This window comes from Podarcis bocagei, assembly GCF_964188305.1.
Source record: "Podarcis bocagei genome assembly, chromosome: 12".
Lineage (NCBI taxonomy): Eukaryota > Metazoa > Chordata > Lepidosauria > Squamata > Lacertidae > Podarcis > Podarcis bocagei.
Window position 1 is genome coordinate 36,508,584 of NC_138137.1, and position 26,275 is coordinate 36,534,858.

General features: G+C 42.3%; 1 protein-coding gene across 5 annotated transcripts; it reads left to right on the plus strand.

Moving 5' to 3' along the window:
* The first annotated feature begins 109 nt into the window (after positions 1-109).
* On the plus strand, positions 110-26,010 carry LOC308569413 (uncharacterized protein). 5 transcript variants are annotated; one of them, XR_014000700.1, is made up of 5 exons: positions 110-237; positions 6,414-6,583; positions 23,428-23,604; positions 24,931-25,017; positions 25,909-26,010. XR_014000700.1 is itself a non-coding variant. In XM_081163363.1 (4 exons), the coding sequence occupies exons 1-4, from the start codon at positions 211-213 to the stop codon at positions 25,952-25,954; spliced, it is 420 nt and encodes a 139-aa protein (XP_081019489.1). In that variant the 5' UTR covers positions 110-210; the 3' UTR covers positions 25,955-25,998. The 5 variants fall into 5 exon arrangements, 2 of the variants coding, with proteins under 2 accessions (XP_081019489.1, XP_081019490.1); XR_014000701.1 differs by lacking the exons at positions 24,931-25,017; positions 25,909-26,010 and adding an exon at positions 3,332-3,367 and having other exon boundaries at positions 23,428-24,657; XM_081163363.1 differs by lacking the exon at positions 24,931-25,017 and having other exon boundaries at positions 25,909-25,998.
* The last annotated feature ends 265 nt before the right edge of the window (positions 26,011-26,275 follow it).

Consider the following 26,275-nt stretch of genomic DNA (forward strand, 5'->3'; position numbering starts at 1 on the left):
GGAAGGGATGCACACAAACACGCTCGGCCGCACGCCAATCAACAACAGGGCTGGCTGTGATTCGACTGAGCTGCGCGACAGGCATGTAGGCAGGCCAATCCAGGGCGGGCGGGCGGAGCCGGAGAAAGAGCGAGATGCTCATTCATAGGGTGGGTACAAAGAAGGGCTCGTTTCAAAGTGGGAGAGTCCCGCCCGGCTCTCGTTTCCTGGATGAATGCTCTGTGCGCGAGTGTCCATGTAAAAATGGGAAGAGTCGGGTTGGATTCCTGTTTTTTTAGTTTTGGAGGTTTAAAAATATTGCATAATAGAATTTAGAAAGGGAGGATGAAGAGCATATTAAGTCAACACAACCCATAACATACCAATTACGAAACAAAACTAAAAAATTCCTTCCAGTAGCACCTTTGTTGTTGTTTAGTCGTTTAGTCGTGTCCGACTCTTCGTGACCCCAGGGACCAGAGCACGCCAGGCAGTCTTCCACTGCCTCCCGCAGTTTGGTCAGACTCATGCTGGTAGCTTCGAGAACACTATCCACCCATCTCGTCCTCTGTCGTCCCCTTCTCCTTGTGCCCTCCATCTTTCCCAACATCAGGGTCTTTTCCAGGGAGTCTTCTCTTCCAATGAGGTGGCCAAAGTATTGGAGCCTCAGCTTCAGGATCTGTTCTTCCAGTGAGCACTCAGGGCTGATTTCCTTCAGAATGGATAGGTTTGATCTTCTTGCAGTCCATGGGACTTTCAAGAGTCTCCTCCAGCACCATAATTCAAAAGCATCAATTTTTCGGTGATCAGCCTTCTTTATGGTCCAGCTCTCACTTCCATACATCACTACTGGCACCTTAGAGACCAAGTAAGTTTGTTATTGGTATGAGCTTTCGTGTGCATGCACGAAAAAAGCTCGTTCAGTGCATATACACGAAAGCTCGTACCAATAACAAACTTACTTGGTCTCTAAGGTGCTACTGGATGGATTTTTTAAATTTTGTTTCAACTACGGCCAACCAACACGGCTACCTACCTGTAACTATACCAATTACAATCCAATAATGTAAAGAAAGAAAAAGCAGTTGGTTGCACAGGTTCAATGCCGGTGGATCAGCTTTGGGGCCAAGTCCCCCCCCCCCCAGGAAGTGCTGGACAAAGCACTTTTTGACAGGTGGGTGGTACATAATTCATACCCTCCAACATTTCTTAGGTGGAAATAGGGACATTCTATTTATCATCATCAAGAGCAATTTTTATTATTTATACCCCATCCATCTGACTGGGTTGCCCTGGCCACTTTGGGCTGCTTCCAACTTATATGAAAACATAATAAAACATTAAAAATTAAAAAGCTTCCCTCTACAAGGCTGCCTTCAGATGTCTTCTAAAAGTTGCATACAGTCATACCTCAGGTTGTGAATGTGATCCATGCGGGAAGCACGTTCGCAACCCGCAGCGTAAAGCACTGCGCATGCGCGTGACGCGATCCGGCACTTCTGTGCATGCGTGTGATGTCATTTTGTGTTTCTGTGCATACGTGAGTGCCGAAACCCAGAAGTAACCCATTCCGGTACTTCCGGGTTCGGCACGGTCCACTACTCGAAAACATGCAACCCGCAGCGTTCATAACCTGAGGTATGACTGCAGTTATTTAGCTCCTTGCCTCGGGGGGGGGGGTCGCATGATAGTCTAAATTGCTGTAAGTGAGCCATCAGGAGTCTCATTGTGCATTTCTCAGCATCTAATCCAGTTCAGCCCTAAGAATGAGGCCTTTCTTGAGCTTATGTAACATCCCTTTTTCTGCTTGATTGCCATTTGAGCACTGAAGTACTTGAAAGGGTATCACGTGTGTGTGTGTGTGTGTGTGTGTTTGTAAAATAGTAGTGGAAAAGTGCCAGCAGTAGAAAACTGGGCTTGATGGAAAGAAAGAGGAATAGGAAACAATTTCCAGTGGGGTAACCATTTTTGCCTGCAGCAACAAAAACACAGTTTGTGGCCCTTTTAAAAGACTAGCAAATTTATAATGATATAAGCTGTTATGAAGTGGAGCCCACTTCATCAGATACGTGACATGTTATCCAAGGTACAGCAGTATACTTTTGACAGCAGAGGATTCTTAGCACTGAGGATGGAGGAAAATGAAATGCATAATAATAATAATAATAATAATAATAATAATAATAATAATAATACAGATTCTGATGATTATATGAAAAATCAAATCAATAGAGAGACCATTCACAAAGCAGCATTGAAGACAACACAAACATCCTGGTGTTGGCAACCTAATTAATATTTGCAGAGGTCGGGGGTGGGGGCTGTTCTTTTATCTCAGTTCAGGTCACAGGTGAAAAAACTGAACTTCTTAAGAAGTATAATTCAGCAGTTCCACACTGGAATTTCTCTTCAGTCATCGATCGTTCAAGTGTGGCCACTGTAAGTTCAGTGGACCATATTTTCCCATTTATTGATAACTCTCAAGATATAGATACTGCTGTTTCTTTTCTCAGCTGCCCTGAGGGGAATCATAGGTATTATGAAAATTCACAAACTGTAGTAGACTACACACACGTAAATGGAGATGATGGAAAGTTCTACCAACACAATCCATTCTTTCCCTTTAAAAAAAATATCTGGCATGGAATTGGACAGGGGTAGGGAACCTCTGCCTGACTAGGCCTCTTCATTTGGCCCACAAGACTATTATCCCCACCTGCCCCACACCTGATGGCATATGTGGCATCAGGTGTGGGGCAGGTAGAAGTATACCTGATCCCTGCAAAAAAGCAGAATTAATCAGCTTGTGGCAAATACTTGCACTTCTGTGCAACCTGCCTGTGTTGTGGTAATGGATCAGACCCCATATTTGATACTCCTATTAATAATTTCCCTCAACCTAATGTAGCCCAGCTGAGCCTATTGCCTGGGGAATGAAGGCATCACTTTTCCTATCAGATTCCCTCATCATGAGAGGCAACACAGGCCAGATTCACACACTGATCTTCTGGTTCCCTCACCTTCTATCTTAAAACAGCATGACTGTCTCCCTTGATAAACCATAAAACTTTTAAGCTTATTGTAAAGCCATAAAACCTTCAATGGACAACATCTGTTGCAAGCAATAAGCCACACTTACAACAAATCCATAAACTACATGTGTTTTAAAAATGCTAATTGCTCCCAATTAGGCAGGAAGGTTTGTTTTCACGGAGACAGCAAGCTGCCTCAGAATCTTTAACTGACAACTTTTAGCATGCCCAGTTGCACACCAGACATGTTTCCATGTCCAAAAGATTGAACGAATGTTATTCTAATAGTGGAATTTATTATTTTTCTTTTATGCATCCAGAGATCCTGTGGAAAAGCCATCCTGCTATAATTTACTGTAAGTTTGATTTCCACTTATAATTGTGGTAGTTAGCAATGAAGTTTAGGAATGGATTGTGGATTTATATTCTTCAAAGGAAAATTTAGTATAAATATTCCTTCTTTGGGGCATCTTGCCAGTCTTCTCTTGGAATGACTCACAACTAGCAACCAGGTAATTATGGATTAAGAATGCATAATTCGATACAATGTCCCCTTACTTGCCCCCCCTTCGCTTACCCCTTTTCCCCTGATTGAGAGGGGGTGCCATTTTGTGCTTTGCGTCAGGTGCCGAAATGTCTCACGCCATCCCTAGCTTGGAACTAGCCAGTGTCCTTTTTAAAAGTCCTTTAATTTTCAAAGCAATACTGCTGATCTAACACCAGGTGTCAATGCTGCTCTTCCAAGTATCGGAGTTCCTATGTGGGACCTATTTCATGAATATTCTCTGCACTTCCTCTGGCCTTTGATTTTGGTTTGGGTCCATTAGCTGCTGCTTTATATCAATATCTTATATGGCTGGTGCATCAAATACTCTACTGCATCTGCTCACGGTAGCTCTTCACTGCAGTCTTGCAGAACCCGGATAAGATTTTAAAATCAAGATTAACTCTGAGTTAATTAAATTGAAGCCATGTGAAGGAGAAGTGTGTTTCTACCTAGAATGGCTTGTCCTTAAAATGATGGCTTCTGTTTTCTCAAGTTTTGCTCCCTTTTTTGAAAAAAAGGGACACAGTCTATAAATTGCTGGCATAGCTCACTAGACTTTGAGTAAGTCACTATCAGTGTAATCTATTTCAGAAGCTTACTACTGAATCACCACTGTGAGTTCCTTAGAGTTAGTGTTGGGGTAGCAGCTAGATTGTTGGACTAGCACCTGAGATTGTTGTTGTTTAGTCATGTCCAACTCTTTGTGACCCCATGGACCAGAGCACGCCAGGCACTCCTGTCTTCCACTGCCTCCCGCAGTTTGGTCAAACTCATGCTGGTAGCTTCGAGAATACTATCCAACCATCTCGTCCCCCGTCGTCCCCTTCTCCTTGTGCCCTCAATCTTTCCCAGCATCAGGGTCTTTTCCAGGGAATCCTCTCTTCTCATGAGGTGGCCAAAGTATTGGAGCCTCAGCTTCAGGATCTGTTCTTCCAGTGAGCACTCAGGGCTGATTTCCTTCAGAATGGATAGGTTTGATCTTCTTGCAGTCCATGGGACTCTCAAGAGTCTCCTCCAGCACCATAATTCAAAAGCATCAATTCTTCGGCGATCAGCCTTCTTTATGGTCCAGGTCTCATTTCCATACATCACTACTGGGAAAACCATAGCTTTAACTATACGGATCTTTGTTGGCAAGGCGATGTCTTTGCTTTTTAAGATGCTGTCTAAGTTTGTCATTGCCTTGCCATGGCGAAGGGGCTTGAATAACTCAGAGAAGCTATGAACTATGCCGTGCAGGCCCTGAGATACTACGGTTCAAATCTCCACTCAGCCATGAAGCACACTTGAGTGACCTTGGATCAGTCACTTACACTCAGCCTAACCTACGTCACAGGGTTGTTGTAAGGATAAAATGGAAGAGGAAGAGAAGTATGTATGCCACCTTGAGCTCCTTGAAGGAAAGGTGGGATATAACTACAATCAATCAATCAATCAATCAATCAATCAATCAATAACATTATATAAAAGCTACATAAACATCAGGAAGGACTTTCTGACAATTAGAGCCTGTTTGACAGTGGAACAGGCTCCCACAACAGGTGGTGGACTCTCCTTCCTTGGAGGTTGGATGGCCACCTCTCATGTATGATCTAGTTGAGATTCCTGCCTTGCAGGGGGTTCGACTAGAATGACCCAATGCAGTCGTTTCCAACTCTACAATTCTTTGTTTCTCTGATTTGCATTTAATAGTGACTTGCTCAGCCTGAGGTTCACATTCCCTCCTTGGCATATTTCTGGTTGTAGGCATGACCTATGGAAGAAGCAATGCCTTCTTTGGGTGTTAATACTCTGAACGCTTCCATCTTAAGCTTGAGTTGTATATATGGACAAATAAACCTATATCATAAAGACACCATGGTATCTGCTGTCTCTCATTCCGAAGGAAACACAAACTCTGGAATCTCTCACTGCTCAGAGATTGGGCTGGCATGCAACAATATGTACATAAGCAGGAGTTCTTGTAAACAGACTGTGGTGGCATAGTGGAGGGATGCAGAAGGCCCAATCCATATATATAGTACACCAAGCCCAGGGTATCCCCTGACAGCCTTGCTAGTTGTTAACATTGTGTTTATGATTTGATTCAGCTCCAAAGTAGTTTCATGGTTGAGCCACCCCGATATTAATGGTTTGCAAACAGATTTAAAACAGCAACAACTTGCAGGCAATCTTAAATATGGATGTTGAGACAATAATGGGGTGGGGGTGAGAGGAATATAATAAGGTTTCATAAAGCTTTTTTTTTCTTTTCATGTAGATAGCTTGTATACGGCAAGTCGAGTTCAGTATAGACAAAGAGGAAATAATTAATCTGGGAGCAAGAGACCAGCCCAGGAAATGTGTGCCAAATGGAGCAATCAGCCCATATATTGGCTAGGGAGAGCAGCGGGGAATTTATTGTGGAAAGATCTCAAGACCGATCAGGTCAGTGCATAGCTTCAGTGACAACCGAGGGTGAGCAATTTACTAGGTTGAATAACGGACCCACGCAGAATACAAAAGCAAAAGTAATGGAACTTTGGTTAGAATGCAGAGGAATAACAGTCAGAAGTGTGTCCTGAGCTGTCCAATGGTTTGTGCAGATATCCACAATTTTAGCTGGGAGCTGGAAATGCACTCCCTAATATTTTGTGCCCAGAAATAAGAAAACTGCATTTCCCCCCTCTGCCATTCCCCATCGCATAACAAGAAAAGAAATTGCATTTGAAAATGATAAAAGGGAAGAGAAATTATCATGGGTGGGGAAGTAAGGTTAGTGCTGACTTCAGCTTACTTTTGAAGTGGCTAAGAGGTGCTTGTGAGTCTCTCTTCATTCATCCTACAAATATTACTCAGTTGTTTGCACTTTGCAGACTTCCCAGGTTCCCATGCTTCCTGCAAACTCCATGATGTCCTTGACAAACCTTTCCTGTAAATGCCGAAAGCGCGATTCTGCCTACCAAGTGCCTGGGTTGGGCATTGATTGTAAAATAGCAACAACAACAACCTTTCCCCCATTTAGAAGAAATAATTGCAGAAAGAGGTAAGGAGTAAACTTCCCTTAAAAACAAAATCAGCCAGTACACTAATCTCACGCAAAAGGTAGTCACCCTCCCCGGCTTCCCATACTTTGATTAAAAGACAGGAGAAGATACGAAGGAAAGGTAAGTCTTCCCATAGGAGTTCTTCAGATCAGGAAGCTCAGGCATCTTGGGCAACTAGAGAGCTATGGGAAGGGGAGGGGGGAAAGCACTACACACAGTGATTAAGTAAACTCAGTCCTGTTGTTGTTGTTGTTTAGTCGTTTAGTCATGTCCGGCTCTTCGTGACCCCATGGACCAGAGCACGCCAGGCACTCCTGTCTTCCACTGCCTCCTGCAGTTTGGTCAAACTCATGCTGGTAGCTTCAAGAACACTGTCCAACCATCTCGTCCTCTGTCGTCCCCTTCTCCTTGTGCCCTCAATCTTTCCCAACACCAGGGTCTTTTCCAGGGAGTTTTCTCTTCTCATGAGGTTGGCCAAAGTATTGGAGCCTCAGCTTCAGGATCTGTCCTTCCAGTGAGCACTCAGGGCTGATTTCTTTACAAATGGATAGGTTTGATTCTACACCCACCAAAATCCCCAATAATTTATAAAGTATCTTGTGAAAGATTTCACATTTTTCCTGTAATCTTGACAGCCTCCCCCTTTCTTGTCTGATGGCTTGTCTCACCTTGTGTCATGGCGATGGCTCAGCCATCACTTGTCTCTGTTCTTGGGTGGCATCTTTCTAAGCCCAGTTCCCAATGAAGCTTGTTTGACTTCATATTTACTAATTTCAGGATTTATAGGGAGAACCCAGGAATTTTGAGGGATCCTTGCCCCCTGCAAACCCATAACACTATGAATAGCTGGGAGGACAGGAAGATGCAAAGAGCTAGCCATTCTTAATTATAGTAAGTTTATGACCTACTGGGGATATAAAACATCCTATTGATTTCTCCTGCAGCTTGTATTAGTGGTAATCATCTTTTATCTAGAGGGAATGGAAAGTAAAATGTTTTATAGTTCTGTTTCTATGGAAGCTCCTAATTCTAATTGCCAACAGGCTTTTTAAAGAAATTGCTCTTACGCTAAATTCTGACAATGTATTTTTAGCCCAAAGGCACATTTTGATTTTTGTGCTCATCCTGAACTAGGCATTAAAATGCTGTCAGTGGATGGATATGCACCACAGATTGAAAACTACTTGATCTAGAACAATACTCATAATTTAGTAGGATCATGCAATCCTGTGTACGGTTTCCTTGGAGGAAGTCCCATTGAGCTCAGCGATGCTCATTTCTGACTGCTGAGGTTCAGCTTGCAAAACACAGCGAGCTTTAGCAAAAGACCTTCAGCCGGCTGAAATTCAATCATTAGCTTCCAATCAGGAACATTCTCAAAGAAGTGTTGCCATTTAAGATGAAACTCAACAAGAAAAAATATCCAGCCTCGTTTCCCTCATCTATGATTCTATGATTTCCTGAATTGTTCCATGATCATTCTGACACAATCAAACAGTAAAACTTGAAAGCTTTGTTATTATCTCATCCACTTGCTAGATACAGGAGGGTCTGTCAATTACCCTGGCACTGCAGCAGATGATGTCATTGCTCTAGCTTGGCGGGCGGTGGGATCCTAGAGCTTCCCTCTTCTTCATTCCTCTTCTATTACATCAATGCACACAAGGGTAGGAATAAGAGAAACATAGTTTCCTTAATGATGGGTATTCACCCACCTACCTTTTCATCAGTAGTGGATGAAGTCATGGGGCGGGTGCATTTACCTGGCCTCCAGGCAGGTGAGTCACCCCTGGTTACTGAGAGGGGCAAGGTGGGTATGGTGCGAACACACCAGCAGAGCCAATCCAGCATTCCTGCCTATGCGTTTGCAGCATGCTGCCCTCTCTGCTGCCTCACCCTTCCCTTTCCTGGTAAGTAGAAGTGACTCATCTGCTGGGAGGTTAGGTAAGGGTCTCTCAGCCACCCCACTGTCCACTATTGCTTCTCATTATTCATGGTGGTGGGCATATCTGGTGTTACACAAGTGATAGTTACAGTCTGAGTCTATACCTCTGTGACAACAGGATGCTGGATTTGATGTGCCACGGGCCTAATTCAGCAGGATCTTTTTATCTTCTTAAATGTTTTTTTTTAAAAAAAAAAGGGGGGGGGAGAGAAATAAATAAATAAATGCAGTCGTACCTTGGTTTCCGAACAGCTTAGTTCCCGAATGTTTTGGCTCCCGAACGTCGCAAACCCAGTAGTGACTGTCCTGGTTTGAAAACTATTTTTGGAAGCCAAACATCCGATGGGGCTTCCGCAGCTTCTGATTGGTTGCAGGAGCTTCCTGCAGCCAATCAGAAGCCGTGATTTGGTTTTTGAACATTTTGGAAGTCGAACGGACTTCTGGAATGCATTCTGTTCGACTTCTAAGGTACGACTGTCGTGACCCGCAGTGGAAAATCAGAGAATATACGTTCTTACACGTAACAGAGAAATATAAAACTTTTAAGTTGACAAGTTTGTCAAGAATTGTTGTGTGCAATCCTGACCTCATAGAATCAATTGGAACATTGCCATTGATTTCGGTGGGAGGGAAAGTGCTGTGTGTTCTGCCTCATCGGCATAATGACTGTGACAAAATCCATATTTATTTACATAGCCAATAACTGATAGTCAGTGGCAATAAGAAAGTTTTGAAAGATACAGACTTATTAATGTTGCCAGGAAGTGAGAATCAACTGGTGTTTCGTTTGTTCATTTATCTTCAGCTCTTTAAAAGAATCAAGTCATGTATGATATGGTTTACTTAACAAATACTGCATGAGCATTGTTAGAATTTGCGGACAAAACACCCAGGTTACATAACAGGTGTGTAAGAACAATCACATGCCTGCTTTCTCCAGCCTCTGGATACTGTCAGATTCTAGCTTCCATCAGTCCAGGACCAACATAGTCAATGGTCAGAGATGATGGGAGATAGCAGATCAGCACTGCTGCCTGCATTTTGGACTGTCCTTGGCAATGGAAGCTGTCACTGTGAGCTTCTGCTCTTCAGAATTTGCCAGCGCACCAGCACAAAACAGTGCTGACCCCAGCACAAGAAGTGTACATTTGTCCTCTTCCGCTGATCTCACTGAAGGGCTGGTTCACACATGAGGCTGAATTTCTTATCCAGGAATGACCAGAATTTCATGCCTGGATTCACATGGAGAAAGTAGGGTGTGGCACAAATCTTTCCCAGCTTTACTCAGCAATTGAAGCTAGGATCTTTTTAAAAATGCCATGCAGGTGCTGTACCCTCCCTTAACGTCACTTCCTGTATTTATTAAAATATATGCAATCAAAATGGAATAACATGAAGCCGTCATATGTGATCATGTAGCTGATTGAGATATTTGGTCTTGGGGGACTTTCAGCAAAGTGGGAGCAGATGGACAAAAGCTTTGTAGGTTGATATATAACTACTATGTACCCCAAGTTAACTTGCTTTTGGCCAACATATGTAATGGCAATGGTTTTGCCAGCCATATCTATAATTTTTGCCATACAGCGGTTACACGAGTGCAGTGGAAATTAGGAGCACAGGAACCTGCCGTATGCTTAGTCAGATCATTGGTCCATTGAGCTCAGCATTGCCCAACATTGACAGGCAGCAGATCTCCAGAATGTGAGGGAGGGATTTCCCAACTCTACCTGGGAAGTTTCATTTCAACCCAAATGGTACCTAAATCTTGTGAAATAAAAATAACTTATCTGTGCAAAGCAGATGCTCTACCACTGAGCTGTGGCCGTTCCCTTAGAAAGTGTGGTTACCCTCCAAAATTATGGAAGTACCCAAGAGGCTGCTGCTGTGATTGTGTAGCATTGGAAGAGTTTGTTCTTTACATTGCCTCAAAAGGAGTCAGGCCCAATCCTGGATTCTTTGCAGGCGCTTAGTGGTAGATTTTATTTATTTATTTTCTTAAATTTCTGTCCTGCCTTTCTTCTGTGATGGAGCCCAAGGTGACACACACACACACACACAAATGGTTCTCACCCCTTGCCTTTTCCTGTAAGACCTATTGCAGTCGTTAAGAGTCGTCAACAGGCTCATCTCAGCTATCTGCCAATCTCCCATTCCCACCACCCTTCTGAGTAATACTCCTCCCCACCTTCTCTCTATATAGAAGGATCTGGCAACTTCTGTTTCAGTGTATCTGAAGAAGTGTGCATGCACACGAAAGCTCATACCAAGAACTAACTTAGTTGGTCTTTAAGGTGCTACTGGAAGGAATTTTTTTATTTTGACTATGGCAGACCAACACGGCTACTTATCTGTAAATGGTTCCCAGTCACTGAAGAGACACAGATCTGCTTAGTTGCAGGAAGGTGGCCACCTCTTTTACCTTCATGCCCTGAGATTTCTGAAACCAGCCTCTACAATGTATTGTCAGGTGCAGTAGTGACCTTGAGCACTCCCATTGTTTTAAAAACAGTAATTTGGAAATGGGCTTTTGTTCGCTTAAGAATCATTCCGTCCCACGTTTCTGCCACAAGAGGGCACTGTAGTTCTTAACATAGTGTGAGCATCAGAGCTGTTTAATTTGCTAAACTCGAGCAAGATTCTATGGTGGAACAAGGGAACAGATAAGAATTTAAGTACCAGTGTGAGACGCTAGCTTATGCTAGTTGAACATGGTGATGTGCCAAAATTTGTCCTCTAATTTCTCAAAAGTTTTTTTCTGCAGCAAAAGAGGGTTCCATTATTCTGCTCCTTGCTTGGAGCTAGGGATGAACAAAAGCACAGTTTCCTATTCCTCCCTGTATTCGGTGCATACAGCCCTGTTTCTGTTCAACTGCAGGTCATCTTCTGCCACAAACTATGCTATTCATTTTGCTGTCCACCATGGTGAAATCATGTAACTTATTTAATTAATCACTGTCATTATGTTATTCCATCCCATTCATTTCAATGCAAAGGAAACACAACATAAATTGAATCATTACAAAATTTGCAAACTGACAGCAACAACAGTAACAAATATTGATTTCTGGATTCATTTGCTTTCTGGACATGGGATGAATAAGAAAACATTGGCAATTTCTGTTCCCATTTTATTAAAATTATCCATACCAAGGGCACTTTAAAAATTCATATCATTTGGGGTGGGATGAGCTTACCTTATCATTGTGAGGTGGCTGTAGCTCACGTGCATATTTCAATTAAGCATCTCTGCAGCCTCCTTAGCTGCCTCAACTTCCTGACCTGAAAAAGCCCCAAGGAAGAAGTTAACTATTGACATCATCCCATGAGCTTTAACTGAAGCATGAGAATCCAAGGAGGTCCCTTATTGAGCCCCTTCTGTGCAGGCACTGATTTTGTTTTTAATGAAAGTCCTACCTTTTATCTTTCAAAAACCAAAAAACCCTCTCTCACTGATTTATTTAAAGAGGGCCCTCCCAACTTTCCTGTTCTTACAGAAAGCCAAGGTAAGGGTGTCACTGAAGTTTTTTTAAGGAAACATCAGCATCCAGGGAGGCTGCACAGTGCAGACCACTGGAGAGTCGATTTGCAGAAAAAAAGAAGGGGCACCCACAAAGACCCTTTGGCCACCTTGAAAGTAAGGTTAGCAGAACAGAAACCCTGAACCTTGTCCATGAGAATTTCCCTGAAATGTTCTTTCCTCTTTCACCATTTTTGAATGTAATTTCTCATAAATTTATAGTGTGTGTGTGTGTGTGTGTGTGTGTGTGTGAGAGAGAGAGAGAGAGAGAGAGAGAGAGAGAGAGAGAGAGAGAGAGAGAGAGAGAGAAATATTCAGCACAGCATTTCTGGAAGACCTGGCTTGAAAGTTTCAAACACTCAGCAGCTCAGCTATGCTTTTCCACAACATTCATGACTTTGAAAGAAGAGTCTTGCCAGGATTGAAAGTTTAGAATTCAAAAGCTTATATCTTATTAAAGATGACAAACCACAGAGCCCAATTTTAGTGTCTAGTGGACATGCCCAAATAAGTGCCGATTGAAAAGTCGCTGGTTGTGTTGGGATAAAGAACAATAACAACTGGGGTCCCTAGAAGCCAATGCAAGAGCAATTAGGAAATAGAAAAATGGCATGGTATTATGCTCAATAAATATGTATAAACCATAAACTACAGAAATAAAAAAATGAATAATACAAATCAGAAGATTACACACCAGGAGGGAAAAAAAATCATTTTGACTGCTCAGTCTTCTTCAATTTAGTCTGTTTCCTCAGTAGTCCTTGGAGAGTGTGATAACCTTAAACTCTGGAAGAGGCATTCCAGTTCTTGTGCTTTTCTGGCAAATAAAGCTTGTCTCCCCCATGCAGCTGCTTTTACCTTGACAAATTATTTAACTGTAAGTACAACTTATTATTATATATCCAACACAGTATCTGTCTGTCTGTCTCTCTGTCTGTCTCTTGCACTTTCCCAATATGAACCATCCAATATTTCACTCAACTTCTGCACATAAACTTCTCTCAGAAAAAAAAAGACAGAATAAACACAACTTTCTGAAAACCTAATTTATAACAGCTATGATAATGCCTTCGAAGGTGATTAATTACCAGCAGATGTTACAGGTATGAAATTAACTCAAACTTGACATTGAATCCATTAGGACTTACAGAAGTTAAAGGGAACATTCAATGAACTTCACGCTTATTGAATGTGGGTCTTGCCCTTTGAAATGAGACATCAAGAGACCACAGGGCTGTTTACAACACAAAGTACAAAATACATAATATTGTATAACAGAAGTTTTTTTTTGTGTGTTTTTTTAAAGACAACACCACCACCATACTTTAAAAGGCCATAGACTGGTTAACATTTGAAGATACAGTGGTACCTTGGATTAAGAACTTAATTCATTCTGGAGGACCGTTCTTAACCTGAAACTGTTTTTAACCTGAGGTACCACTTTACCTAATGGGGCCTCCAGCTGCCGCCGCCGCACGATTTCTGTTCTCATCCTGAGGGAAAGTTCTTAACCCGAGGTACTATTTCTGGATTAGCAGAATCTGTAACCTGAAGTGTCTGTTACCTGAAGCGTCTGTAACCTGAGGTACCACTGTATGTTACAAAGGTACCAAGCGAGGCTCCTTTGGGAAAGCATTCCACAAACAGGGAGCCACCACATACGAATCTGCTCTATGACAACAAAAGCATACAATTCTGCTGGAGTATGTTGATGTTCTAAAAAAAATATGTAGTTAATGGGGCCTCCGTGGAATTAGTGTGACGCTTACCCTTACACTTGCTAATATTCATTCTTCAAGTTCTGCTGCTCTGCTCCATTTGTAAAACTACTGAGGCCAAATATCGTACCATCCTTAGGATGAATAAGAATGGTAGGGAACTTCTGGTTTAGGAAACCTATACTGAATAGTTTTACTAACTGTCAATCTATTAATGTAATATGTGGTATTTTGTATCCTTGCTTATTAATCTCTGTGGGACAAACTAGTAGAGCTTCAAGAACTCATATAGTGGGTATATGAGTAAGATCCGCAGTAATACCATGACAAAAGCAGCTGCATGGAAAAAAACACCCCTTTATTTGCCAGAAAATCACAGGAAGAACCAGGACTTGAATGTTACCACTCTCTCCAAGGACAATGGGATAAAACAGACTGAATTCAAAATGACTGAGCGGTCCAAACAGATTTTTTTCTAACAGGGTGCCGTCTTCTGATTTGTATCATTTGGGGTTTTCTTTCTGCATATTCATTGCTGTAGTTTATAAATATTGAGTATAATGCTGTGCCATTTTTTATTTTCTGGGTCTCATAATTGTTTTTGCACTGGCTGTGTTGGGCTTTCTGTGGAAACCAGGTTACGCGATAGGCAATATTGGGAAGAAAAAAAAACTAGGGAGTTAGTAGCAATTAATACATATTCCGTTGTTTTTCTTGGGCTTTTGTTTCCTTTAAACCTATAATCTGTGAACTAGAAGGACCTCACCTAGTCTGGCCAGAAATAAATTGGTGAGCCACAAGTGGGAGCTGCAATAAAATGTTGCAGGATGAAGTGCTGCTGCTCCAGGATTCCACTTCATTCCATGTCCCCACCCTGACTGGTTTTATTTCTCCCTCACCTCCAAGACCATTAAGCAAGCTTAGTCCTCACTGAACTATTTTGGGGGGTTCACATCCCTCATCCCCCCTTTTAAAAATCCTATCCACCTTGAGGTTTCCCCAGACCTCCGATATCTCCTTCATGTCCAGTTTTGGCTTCATACAGGGCTGGTACCAGATTTCAGGGGCCCCTCAGCACAGTGCCATTGATGCCCCCCATCTCTAAGACACACACACACACACACTGCAGACCTCAGCCTCACCTCAGCAGGGAGTGGTGACACAGCCAGTTTGGGTCAATGAAGGTTCACTCTGAGCCCCTGGGACACTAGGCCCGTATCTGACCTGGCCGGCTGCTGGCACCAGGCCTGGCTACATACACAATGGCACTCACAGACTGAACCTCATAAACAGAAGGAATGATGCCAGGATTCAGCTTGTGAAAGCCACCTGGGAATGTAACCTGCAATCCATCCGCTGCGACACATTTTAATCTTATGAACGTTTCAGTGACTCAAATGCTTTCTGATCTTCCAAGGACCAGCTGATCCAATAAAAGATACGGCGGCACCAATTCCACTTCGAAAAGGAGATTGGTTTGAGGACAGCCGAGAGAAATTTCATCCTAATATATATATTTTTCCCTCGAGAAAATTGTCGGCAAGTGAGAAATAAGGTATATAGCGAAAGGGCCAGTATGCGCCACCCCGCGCTCCCAACTGCCAGAAGAGCTCTGCAAGTCTGTTATTATGACGATACAAAAGGAAGAGAGTGAATAGGTGATGCAGAGACATTATGGCAAAGCTTGTCCTGAGATGTCCTAGCCATTCTTTGGAGACTTGATGAGAAAGAGCCTGACATTCACATACTCCATTGGGTGACAGGAAATAGCTGGAGCTGAAATGCATTCTATTGAATAGCATGAGGCTCAATGGCAGTGAAGTGTATAGCAGCAGATATTGTTATTTTGACCTAAGGAGTCGTACTATCCCGCCTTGAGTATAAAATAGAGAGGATGGGTCTGAACTGCAAACTCCTTTTCTTCGCTGAAATTAGAGGCAAGGAAGAATTCTTGACAGTGTATTAGCATACTCTGAACATAGATTTTAATGCTACTTCCCTGTAAACTCTAATTAAGATCTGGGCTGGGGGTGGGGAAACCTCCACAGCAATCCTGTCTCTCCTAGCACAAAAATGTTCTTGCTAATACTGAACGTTGGTAGTGAGTGTCAACAGGAGTAGAACCCAAATGGGACCACTGAGAAGAGGAGCCACTATGCTTGGATGATACCTGAGCATTCCAGAACGAGAGAGAAAAAGAGGGGGGGGACAAACATTCAGGGGGGCAGCCCTCTCCCCAGCAGCCCAACGAGGGTTGAGCATTCTCGCCACAGAACACTGACAGTTAGTTGGAAAAGAAGACCAGGAGTTAGCCAGTGTGGTGTAGTGGTTAAGAGCGGTGGACTCGTAATCTGGTGAACTGGGTTCGCTTCCCCGCTCCTCCACATGCAGCTGCTGGGTGACCTTAGGCTAGTCACACTTCTCTGAAGTCTCTCAGCCCCACTCACCTCACATAGTGTTTGTTGTGCGGGAGGAAGGGAAAGGAGATTGTTAGCCGCTTTGAGACTCCTTAGGGTAGTTATAAAGCGGGATATCAAATCCAAATTATTCTTCTTCTTCTTAGTGGGGAAATAGGATATTTTGCTTGGGGAGAAGGACTGGCTGGAATCCTAAACAGGAGGAGGAAGGGATGTCAGAGAATTCCAATGAAATGGGAGTGGAAATTGTCAATGTTTGCTTATTCATCCCATGTCTGGGATGAAAATCAATCCAGGGAATACGATCTGTATTCGCTGCGGCTGCTGCTTTCAGTCTGCAAATTATATGTAACTGATTACGTCTCTCTCCCCCCCACCCTTGCATTTGCATTTAATTTCCTTCGCATTCAAATGAATGGGGCGGAATAACATAATAGCAATGCATTCCATAATTAATTACATAAACTTTGTAAACTATGCCATTTTGCCACAGATGAACAGTGTCTTTCTTTTTTTGGTGGTAGATGAGCGTCAGCGAAATGGAAGCAGTGGTACATGCAATGAACCAGAGTGGAAAGGAAAACTGTGGCTCCTTACATCCCTTAGGATGGAGTATAGGATATGCTGCAATATTTTATTGCGGTTTTCATTTGTGCCATTCTAACAGTCCAATCCCAAAGATGGATTCATATGCCAAAGTGACTGACCAGGTCAAATACTTTGCATACAGAAGATTCTAAACTCAACCCTTGGCATCTCCAGCTAAAAGACAGTGATGGAAGAGACTTCTACTTGATAATAATTTATTACTGAAAAGATGCCCATCCGACTGGGTCGCCCCAGCCACTCTGGGCGGCTTCCAGCAAAATATAAAAACAGAACAAAACACCAGACATTGAAAACTTCCCAATACAAGGCTGCCTTCAGATGTCTTCTAAAAGTCAGATAGTTGTTTATTTCCTTGACATCTGATGGGAGGGTGTTCCACAGGACAGGCACCACTACTGAGAAGGCCCTCTGCCTGGTTCCTTGTAACTTCATTTCTTGCAGTGAGGGAACCGCCAGAAGGCCCTTGGAGCTGGACCTCAGTGTCCGGGCTGAATGACGGGGGTGGAGACATTTCTTCAGGTATACAGGGCCAAGGCCATTGTATACCATGCTGCTTGTTTTTAGGTCATGCCATGATGAAATTTGGACACTGTGCATGCTAAGCAGCTCCAGAGCAGCTCAGACATAGCACTTAGACATGCTTTACCAACATATTACATGGTTACGTTCTACCTCCAGGGCAGGAGTCAGTGTGCATTTGTAAACCCATTCCTGGGAATCGGAAGCAGAGAGAGTGCTGTTGCACTGAGCTCCTTCTTGCGGGCTGTCTGTAAGCTGGTTGGCCACTGTGAGAACAAGCTCCTCAACTAGATAGGCTCTGGCCTGATCCTGCAGGACTCTTGCTACATTATTAGCTTAGATTAGAGTTATCCAATGTGGTGTCCTTCAGATATCTGTGCTCCCACCTTTCTAGCTGGCTGGGGCTGATGGGAATTGCCACCCACAGCATCTAGAGGGTACCACATTAGTACTTGACCCTGATTGAAAAAAGTAAATTTCTTTCATCATATCAATTAGCCTTGGTTCAAATCCAAGAAGCTACAGTATAATGTTTGGGGCAGGATGCTAACCTCTTTCATTTTAGATGTGATCAAAACAGTTTAACTTTCAAATTTATTGTTTGGGTAAGTTATCCCACTCCCACCCCATGCTTATACTTCTATATTTAATTTTATTCAGAAGTAAATGGTAGTTATAAAACATTATCGTCTCACTTGGGAACTAAGAAAACCAACAAAGCACAGGGCAAAGGCATTTAAATCACGACCCAGACACTCCATCACCGTCCAACTTTACATCCATTTAAAAGGGCATTATGTGCCATTTTCACCCTATAAACAAAGAAAGGATAAAATATAAGAATTTATTGTTGCTAATAAAGAAAAGAGACAGTGGGATGGGGGAAAAAAGGAGTTGAAATAATTTAACAACTTTTTGCAGTTCAGCAGATATCACAAACATGGAACACCCCAAACAGTCCATTATACATTTTAATTCACAGTATAATATCTCTTCACTTTGTATAGAAAGTCAAAACAATGTCATTAATTACGCTGTGATTTTTAGGATTTGCCTAAAGTGCAAATCTTGAGTTTGCTAGAACGGTTTCTGTTTATGTAATGTAGAAACAAGGGTAGCATGTGTTGCTGTTGTTTTAAAGAAACCCCTAAACTTTACTTTAAGAAACACAGCATATGTTTCTTGAATTTCAATCGAACTTGAAAGTTTCAAATGGCTTTTAATTCATGATTTCCCCCCCTGCCATTTCTCGCTGTGCGCGACAATAAAAACAACAATCACATAGGTGAGGATGGAGGAGGAATTCAATTCAGTTATCATTTAAAGGCAAACCTACCTAATCTATACATCCCCAAACAATATGAGAACCAAAACACAGTTGTCCTGCGAAATATCATACTTCTCCAAATTTTGCAATGCAGTTCTCCAACCTATGTGTACAAAAATAAAAATACTGGGGGCAAAGTGTCCATTAAAAGAACGTTATTAGTGAAAACAATATACAACAATGTATTTTTTTAAGGATAAATAGCTTTGCAAATATGTGTATGTTAGGCAAAATTGCATATGAACATGTATTTATTAGATGATATTTGCATTAAAATGCATGAATCTTCATGGATACTATTTTTATAGTCACAACTTGATATGGAAATGTAGATTTGAAAACAAGGAACAGAAAGTTCACCCATCTAGATGCAAAGGTTAAGATAGTCTTCCCCAACATGGTGCCCTCCAGATGTTTAGGACTACAACACCCATCACATATTGGCTGAGGTTGATGGAAGCTGTAGTCCAGAACATCTGGTTGCTGAAAGTTAGGTTACAAAAAATGCATTGAAACCTATGCGAGCTTATTGTATACCCAGAGTAGCATATAACCATGAATCATCTTGCCAGGGAAGTATGGGAATTGTAACTGTGTGAGGGGGATAGGCGTCTCCTAAGAACTTTTCAACACCCTTGACAAACTACAGCTCCCAGAATTCCTTGGGGGAAGCCATGATTGTTTAAAGTGGCATGGCACTACTTTAAATGGATGGTGCTGATGTGAACAAAGTGCCAATTCAATTTAAAACAAATAGCAGCACAGCAACACCTCAGAAATAAAAGGGTTTGTGGTATGGAGGAGCCACCTGTGGCATCTTTTGTCCCTAAGAAACTGACCCCAAAGAGAAGTTTCTCGCTGCTTGGTGAGAGGGGCGCAAAACTCTATGCAGAGAGTTTCTGGTTTAGTTCCCTTCTGATGAAACCTGTCATTGATAAAAGAGAGTTCAAGCTTCACTAAACCAATTAAAATGTTTTTTGGCCTCAGGAGGTAAATAAAAACACATGATAGAACTAAAGCAGAGTGGAGAGTGGTAATCAGTACAGTAGTTCGGTATTGAACAATATTGAACACTGTAACAATAACACATAATAAATCACTTTGAAAGCTGCATTCGATATATTTTTTCCAAGGACGAACGAAGTATACTCGCGAGGATTGAAAGAAGGCCCTCTGTTGGCTTCATGATTTGTATTAGGAAGAAATGGCAATTTCTTTTTAAAAGGAAAACTTTCCCCTCTTGCACTGTACAACGTTCCTGCTATAGCAAGGGAAGTGGGTGGATTGAGTTAAAAGCTTGTGCTTGACGTAGTACCTTTGAGCAACTGCACACATTACATGCCTAGGAGAACACCAAAACACTGTGATTGTGATAAACACATGAATTTATGAGCAGATACTTAAGGGATATGTGACCAAACCTCTTGGCTGCAATTGTAGCTCCTTTGCTCTCGTCTTTGTGGCATAAGCAATCAAACGAGGAAGCTTCTAATTCAAGGATGATCCCCCTTGTGCTGGAGAAGGTGTTTGGAATATATATTTTTTCAAGCGTGGTGGGAATGCAGAATAGTAAATGTGGTTTGGTCTTAGTATTTGGCACAATTTCATCAATAATGGGTCGACTCCTGTTGCTTGACCCTTCCCTTTCACTGTTATCACTGGAAAGTGACCTTAATCCAACAGGTAAGCATAAAAATATTGTCTTATTTTTGCTGGTGGCTCAGATGGTCATTACTCAATAAAGGAAATGATGTACAGTGCTATCTAAAGAGGCATGGTTCAATAATGTTTGGGATATAGCCCCATCTGAACATCTTACACAACACAGATTAGTGGGGAGAGGTGAAGCACAGAAAGAACAGCTTGAGGAAATGTGGTTTTTATTTTTATTTTCCTTTATTAACAAGGACTCAGAATTCTCAGGCCCACGCAATACCCAGGTCCCACTTTGCAGGGGCTATGCTGATGCGTAATAGTCACACAAAACTAGTAATGATTCTGCTAAGATAATGTAATAAATTTGCTGTGCTCTGGTCTGACTCTGTGCTAAGTATTCTATAACCTGTATCTGTAACTAAATTCAACTGTGTATGGTTTCTTGAAGTTCTTTATTTTGTTCTCTTGAAATCAATACAAAATTATTAAAGGGTAGGGAATGGCTTACCCTTTTCAGGCAGAGAGCTGCATTGCTCTGTTGTAACACCTTTGAGGGCCACATGCTGGGGTGGGCCTGGGCAAAAAGTAGATGTGGCCATACACAGTCTTAGGCATGTGTGTAGATGCCATCAGTGTATCCTGATTTGCTTGCTCAAAGCTTACATGGTGGTTAGACTATGTTCGGTCTTCGTTGCACATTTGTTTGTGTGCTGGTTCTATGACAATGAACATTCATCCTGGTTTGCTTGCAGATTGTGTACATGTCTTCCCATGAATCGCTCATTCATCCCACACTTTTCAATACATTGCCCCACCACCTTCCTAACTTCAAAATATGAGTGTGTTTAAGTGAATTTGTTGCGCTAGGGCAACAGAATACTTTAATCCAGCATTTCCCAATCTGATGGTCCCAATCCACAAGTGCAGGTAGGTTGCATACTTTATAAATGAACTCAAAATATCCTGTGATCAGATAAAGCAAAACTGAATAATTTTGTAAGTACTATAAATATTTCAACAATTCCACATTAGATAAACTTTTGCTGGGGTGCATCAAGTAATGGTTATAAAATAAGCAAACGCAGTTGAAATGTGCTAAATCGATGGCTGTATTTACAGTACCTAAGGCCGAAATTCATGTGGGAATGAACTGATGGGTCACCATGCCAAATAAATTTGAACTTTTGGGTTGCCATACCCCAAAGGTTGGGAACCACGGCTTTAATCCACTTTAATTGCAAAAACCTAAATCTCCAGTGTGCACTTATTCCTTCCTGCAAAATAGTGACAGTCTGGAGACATCCCATGATTATTTGAAGAACAGAAAGGGCAATTTCCCCACCCAGCTCAACACTGTGATGTGCTGCCTGGTGCTGCCTTTGATTTGTTTGTGGGGTCAAAAGAAAATGTGCCAGGCCGCAACTTGTGGCTTGCCACACTATGCGCCAATTAACCATTTCATCCTTACTGGGAAACTATAGTTATGATCTTTGGAACAAGTCATGATCTTATGTCAACTTTAAACCATAAGCAGCAGTGAAAAAGAATTAGGAGAATTGCCTGAGAATTCCCAGTTCCACACATTCAGATCACAAATACCTTAGTGCCAGAGAGCAGAAACCACAGGGAAATTATGGGGCGAGGAGGATGTAGCATGAGAACAAATCTTCATGGATTTAATATCACGCCGAGCTCTTTATAGTAAAACTTGTTCAGGTTACTCTCTCAGAGATTTGGGAGGATGCAGGTCAGCTAAGCTGTTATATAGCTTGCTCTTGAGCTGGACTTTGGATTGTGTGGAAAACTCCGATGGGAAATATGCTTGATTTGGTTTTAACTCCCAGAGGACAACAGTCTTCATCATGAGAAGAATCACAAGGCTCTATTAGCCTTTGCTGCTCAGCGCAAAAGCCCCAACACAACGTTTTCTCACCTTCCTAGAGGACTGTCAGAGGTCAAATGCAGGGAGTCCAATCTGGCGAGGTGTTGTGTGATGCTGTTTGCCACAGCACCTTCATTTGGGGAGATGTTTCTGAGTAGCACGTTCTGTTTCTGCTTTGCCAGTCTGGCAACTCCATTGGAAATAAATAATTACACTGACATTTGAGGGGAAAATAACTTGAAAACGACCCACTGTTTGTTGCTGGGAGAAGCTTTTCACACTATAGTACACGAGGAACTGGAATTCACTGATTATAGGCCAAGAAAGGCTTGGTTGATGTAACAGACCCTCAACCAAGGGGTTTCGTGTCTCCCTGAGAAAGAGTATGGGCAGTTTTAACTCTACCATTAGGCAGATTGGGGTGACTACCTCAGACAGCTACTTTTGGGTGTCACGAAAGGGCAGCAAATGGTTAAGGTATTATTGCTGCATTTTCACTGCCACACAACTTTAGATGATATGATGTTGCATCCAATGCTAGTCCTACTCTGAGGAGACACATTGAAATTAAGGAACCAAAGTTAGTCACATCCATCAGCTTCTAAAGGCCTACTTTGAGTAGAACTAGCATTGGATGCAACTCATTAGTATTCTTTTATATGCCACTTAAAGCTAAAATAGGAGTCAAAGTGGTTTACAAGTATGAAACATATACAAACATCACTAAGCACCGCCACGGTAGGGAGGAGCCATTTGCTGCTCTGCTTTAGTGATAGGAAGTCTTGGGCCATCCCTGGAGATGTCTGGACTTCTTCTGCCAACCAAGTTTGTGGGCATAACCAAGCTGCACAATTAAACCTTGCCTAAGGTAATTCCCCCTTCCCAGAAGATCCCTGGCAATCCGGTCATGAGAATGCGGTGCTGACTGGGAATCTTTAGTGGAGATTAGACACTGTAAGTTCGCATAATTCTTTGGTGAAAGCCATGACTGTCAAGCTAGTGTAAAAGTCAATCTATGTTATTGCAGGGATAAGGGATTGGTTGCTGGAATGCTGCTCCCATCATCCTCCACCTGATGGGAGTTGGAGTCCCACAGTATATGGAGCATCACAGGTTTTCTATGCCTGTGTTATAGGATAGATAGGTCTAGAGAATGTTTTTGTGTTTGTGTGCTTTAACTAAAGATTCTACTGCTTAATTTGACCTCTAAATATAATTTAATGTAAAACAAATCATCTCTATTTTGTCAGTGATCTCCAAACTCCAGCTGGCCAAAAGTTCACTTTTGAGAACTTTTCATCCCATCACCAGTATCAACAGCCCGAAACCAAAATAAAACCTGCCTATAGGACTGAAGAAGAAGAAGAAGAAGAAGAAGAAGAAGAAGAAGAAGAAGAAGACAGGTTACAAAAGAATGAAATGTTGAAGTACCTACTCAAGGATAAATTTGCTTTTTCCTGTTTTTGTTTTCAAAGCACATTGTGGTAGAAGCTTTGGATGGCAGAAATGTAAAACATCCAGTACTTAATATTATCTGTTTTATGCATGATGTGAATGGCTGTGCAACGCAGCTTTACTATTCCCAATTAATTGTGGAAAAATACTGCTTCCATTAGTAGCACAGTAAAAGGTAGCCCAGCACTAATGATAATAAATTGCAGCATTTTTAACAGAAATGGAACAGTTCTTTAAATTGCTTTTTGCCTTGCAGTATGAGTGTGGTTGAAAAATAATTTAACCCTCCATTCCTTTTTTGTGTGTCTTTATTTTGCATGATGCCATTATACCTAGCCCATACAATGTCAGGTTAATAATAATGATATTGTAATATTAATGCAAGGAGGGGGGGGGGACTATACGTTTTGATGAATAATGGCCCTGTGTTTTTGGATCCCCTTGCCAAGTCATATTAAAATGACAAATAATTGCAATTGCTTTGCAGAGGAATGAAACAGGCTCTGTAGTCAAAAAGCGCATTAGGGACCAGGGGTGTCCATTTGTTATCCTTTGTCAGGAAAACATGGTCCTTAATGAAAGGGAATGAAGGGACACTGATTGAGGACAGTGACACTAAGCCTCTTTCTCTGCAAGAGCCCTGACGTGGGTATTAAGAAGCAGATTGAAAGGTTAAGGCACAACTTTGGAAACTCGAGAATCTGAAATAATACACCTCTTGTCGCTTGCCAAAACTGCCATTGAAAAAACAAAATAAAACCACAAGTTTGGGTGCCCTGATCATCAGAGGTCACAACGGACCAGAAAGCAGATGGCAGGTGCTGCAGAGAAATGCCCCTTGAAAAACAGAAACAAAATAGAGGTTGCTGTTTTTGTTTTTTTAAGAAGCCTTGTTTCCATTTCCCTGCCTGTCTTCCTAAGTGCTTTTCCTCCCTTCGACTCATTCTCTCCCTCGCCACTGTTCCTGCAGCTAACAGCCTCAGCTGGGGCATTTTCCTGAGTATTAATAAGTATACTGGAGAGAGTTGATGGTCTGAGGTCCACTCCAGCCTTACGGAACGGAATCAGTCATTTGAAGAGCAGATCTTCAGCTGGTGCTGATTGCCGGTTGGTTGACTGGAGTCGACAGACACATGCCAATTTCTCAGCCCCCCAGGTGCTGGCTGGCTCCGCTGCTCCCCTCAGCCACTGCAGCTGAGCTCTCATTTGCTTTCACCTGGCAGTAAGGACTCGGATCCTGGCTGCCCCGGGCAGCGACAAAGCTCCTCTCTTTCAAAGCTTTGCTTTTCCCTCTGCAGGGAACCATCTGAAACCAAAACTCCATGACCTGTGCAAAAGAGCTTTTTTAAAATGGCAGCAGATTCTGGGAGCACGTGGAAAAGATGGTGGGTCTCTATCTCCCTCTCTTCTCTAGTGTGACCTCTCTCTCCTGTGCCACCTGAGGCCATAGCTGCACATCTACCTGGCTTTGTAACCCCTCCATTTCCCAGAGAGTCAGCAGATGAGCAATGTGCTCTGCCATCTCTGCTTCTGGTAGATATAGGAGCATGGGAAGTTGCCATATACCAGCTTGGACTTTTTTTTAACTGCTAGCCCACTGTTGTCTGCTCTGAATGGTAGGATCTCAGGCCATCATCTGCTGCTGAACCCTTTTAACTGAATATGCCAGGGGTTGAATGTGGGACTTTCTGACGCAGGGGTAGGGAATTTTAGTCCTGGGGGTCCAAATCCAGCCCTCCAGGCTTCTCTGCCTGGCCCCTGGAGCTCTCCTCAGGCCACACTCCTCATCGACCTTGCTTCATTTCCATTTCCCACAATGCCACGGGCCAATGCTATGTGAAGGAATTATGGGAAATTATCATGGTGGCTGTCTCTGCAGCCCACCTGGCACCCTTCAGATGTTTTGGACTACAATTCCCATCATCCCCAAGTAGCACAACCATGTTGGCTGGGGAAGATTGAAGTTGTAGTCCAAAACACCTGGATGGCGCCATGTTGGAGAAGGCTGATGTAGGGAATTGCAATGGATTGGGAAAACTGCTGGTTTAGTTAATATCTTAGAGAGACTTAAATCCCACCTCCCTCCACACACACCTTCTGCTGAGGTTTTCTTGACAATGACAAGAGGGACAAATTGTTCATAGATCTTATGTGGCATCTCAGATACAGTGTATTTTCAGTTCTGTAATTTTCATGTGCAGTGCTTGGACTGGTAGGAGGAAGAGACAGAATGCCAATATATTGGTGAATAATGGGCTTATTTTTCTTGTTCACAGTCTGATCTTTCTGGACTTTCATCCTCAGAACTCCTCGTTCTCGTGAGACTGGAGTAGATGACCCAGTGATGTGGACTGGAGTCTGTCTAAATTTGAAGGAATTCAGTGTGGGGGGAATGTAACATTTAAAAGATAAAGAAGGGGGGGGGGTGTTCTTGAAAAATACTACTGTCTTGTGTAACCCATGATTATATGTTAATGAATATGTGTCGCATTTACGCTGTTTTCCAGTTGGGCAAAAACTCTGAACTGAAGGAAGACTTTGTAGTATTATTATTATTATTATTATTATTATTATTATTATTATACAGTCATACCTCATGCTATGTTTGCTTCAGGTTGCGCATTATCAGGTTGCGTCCTACCG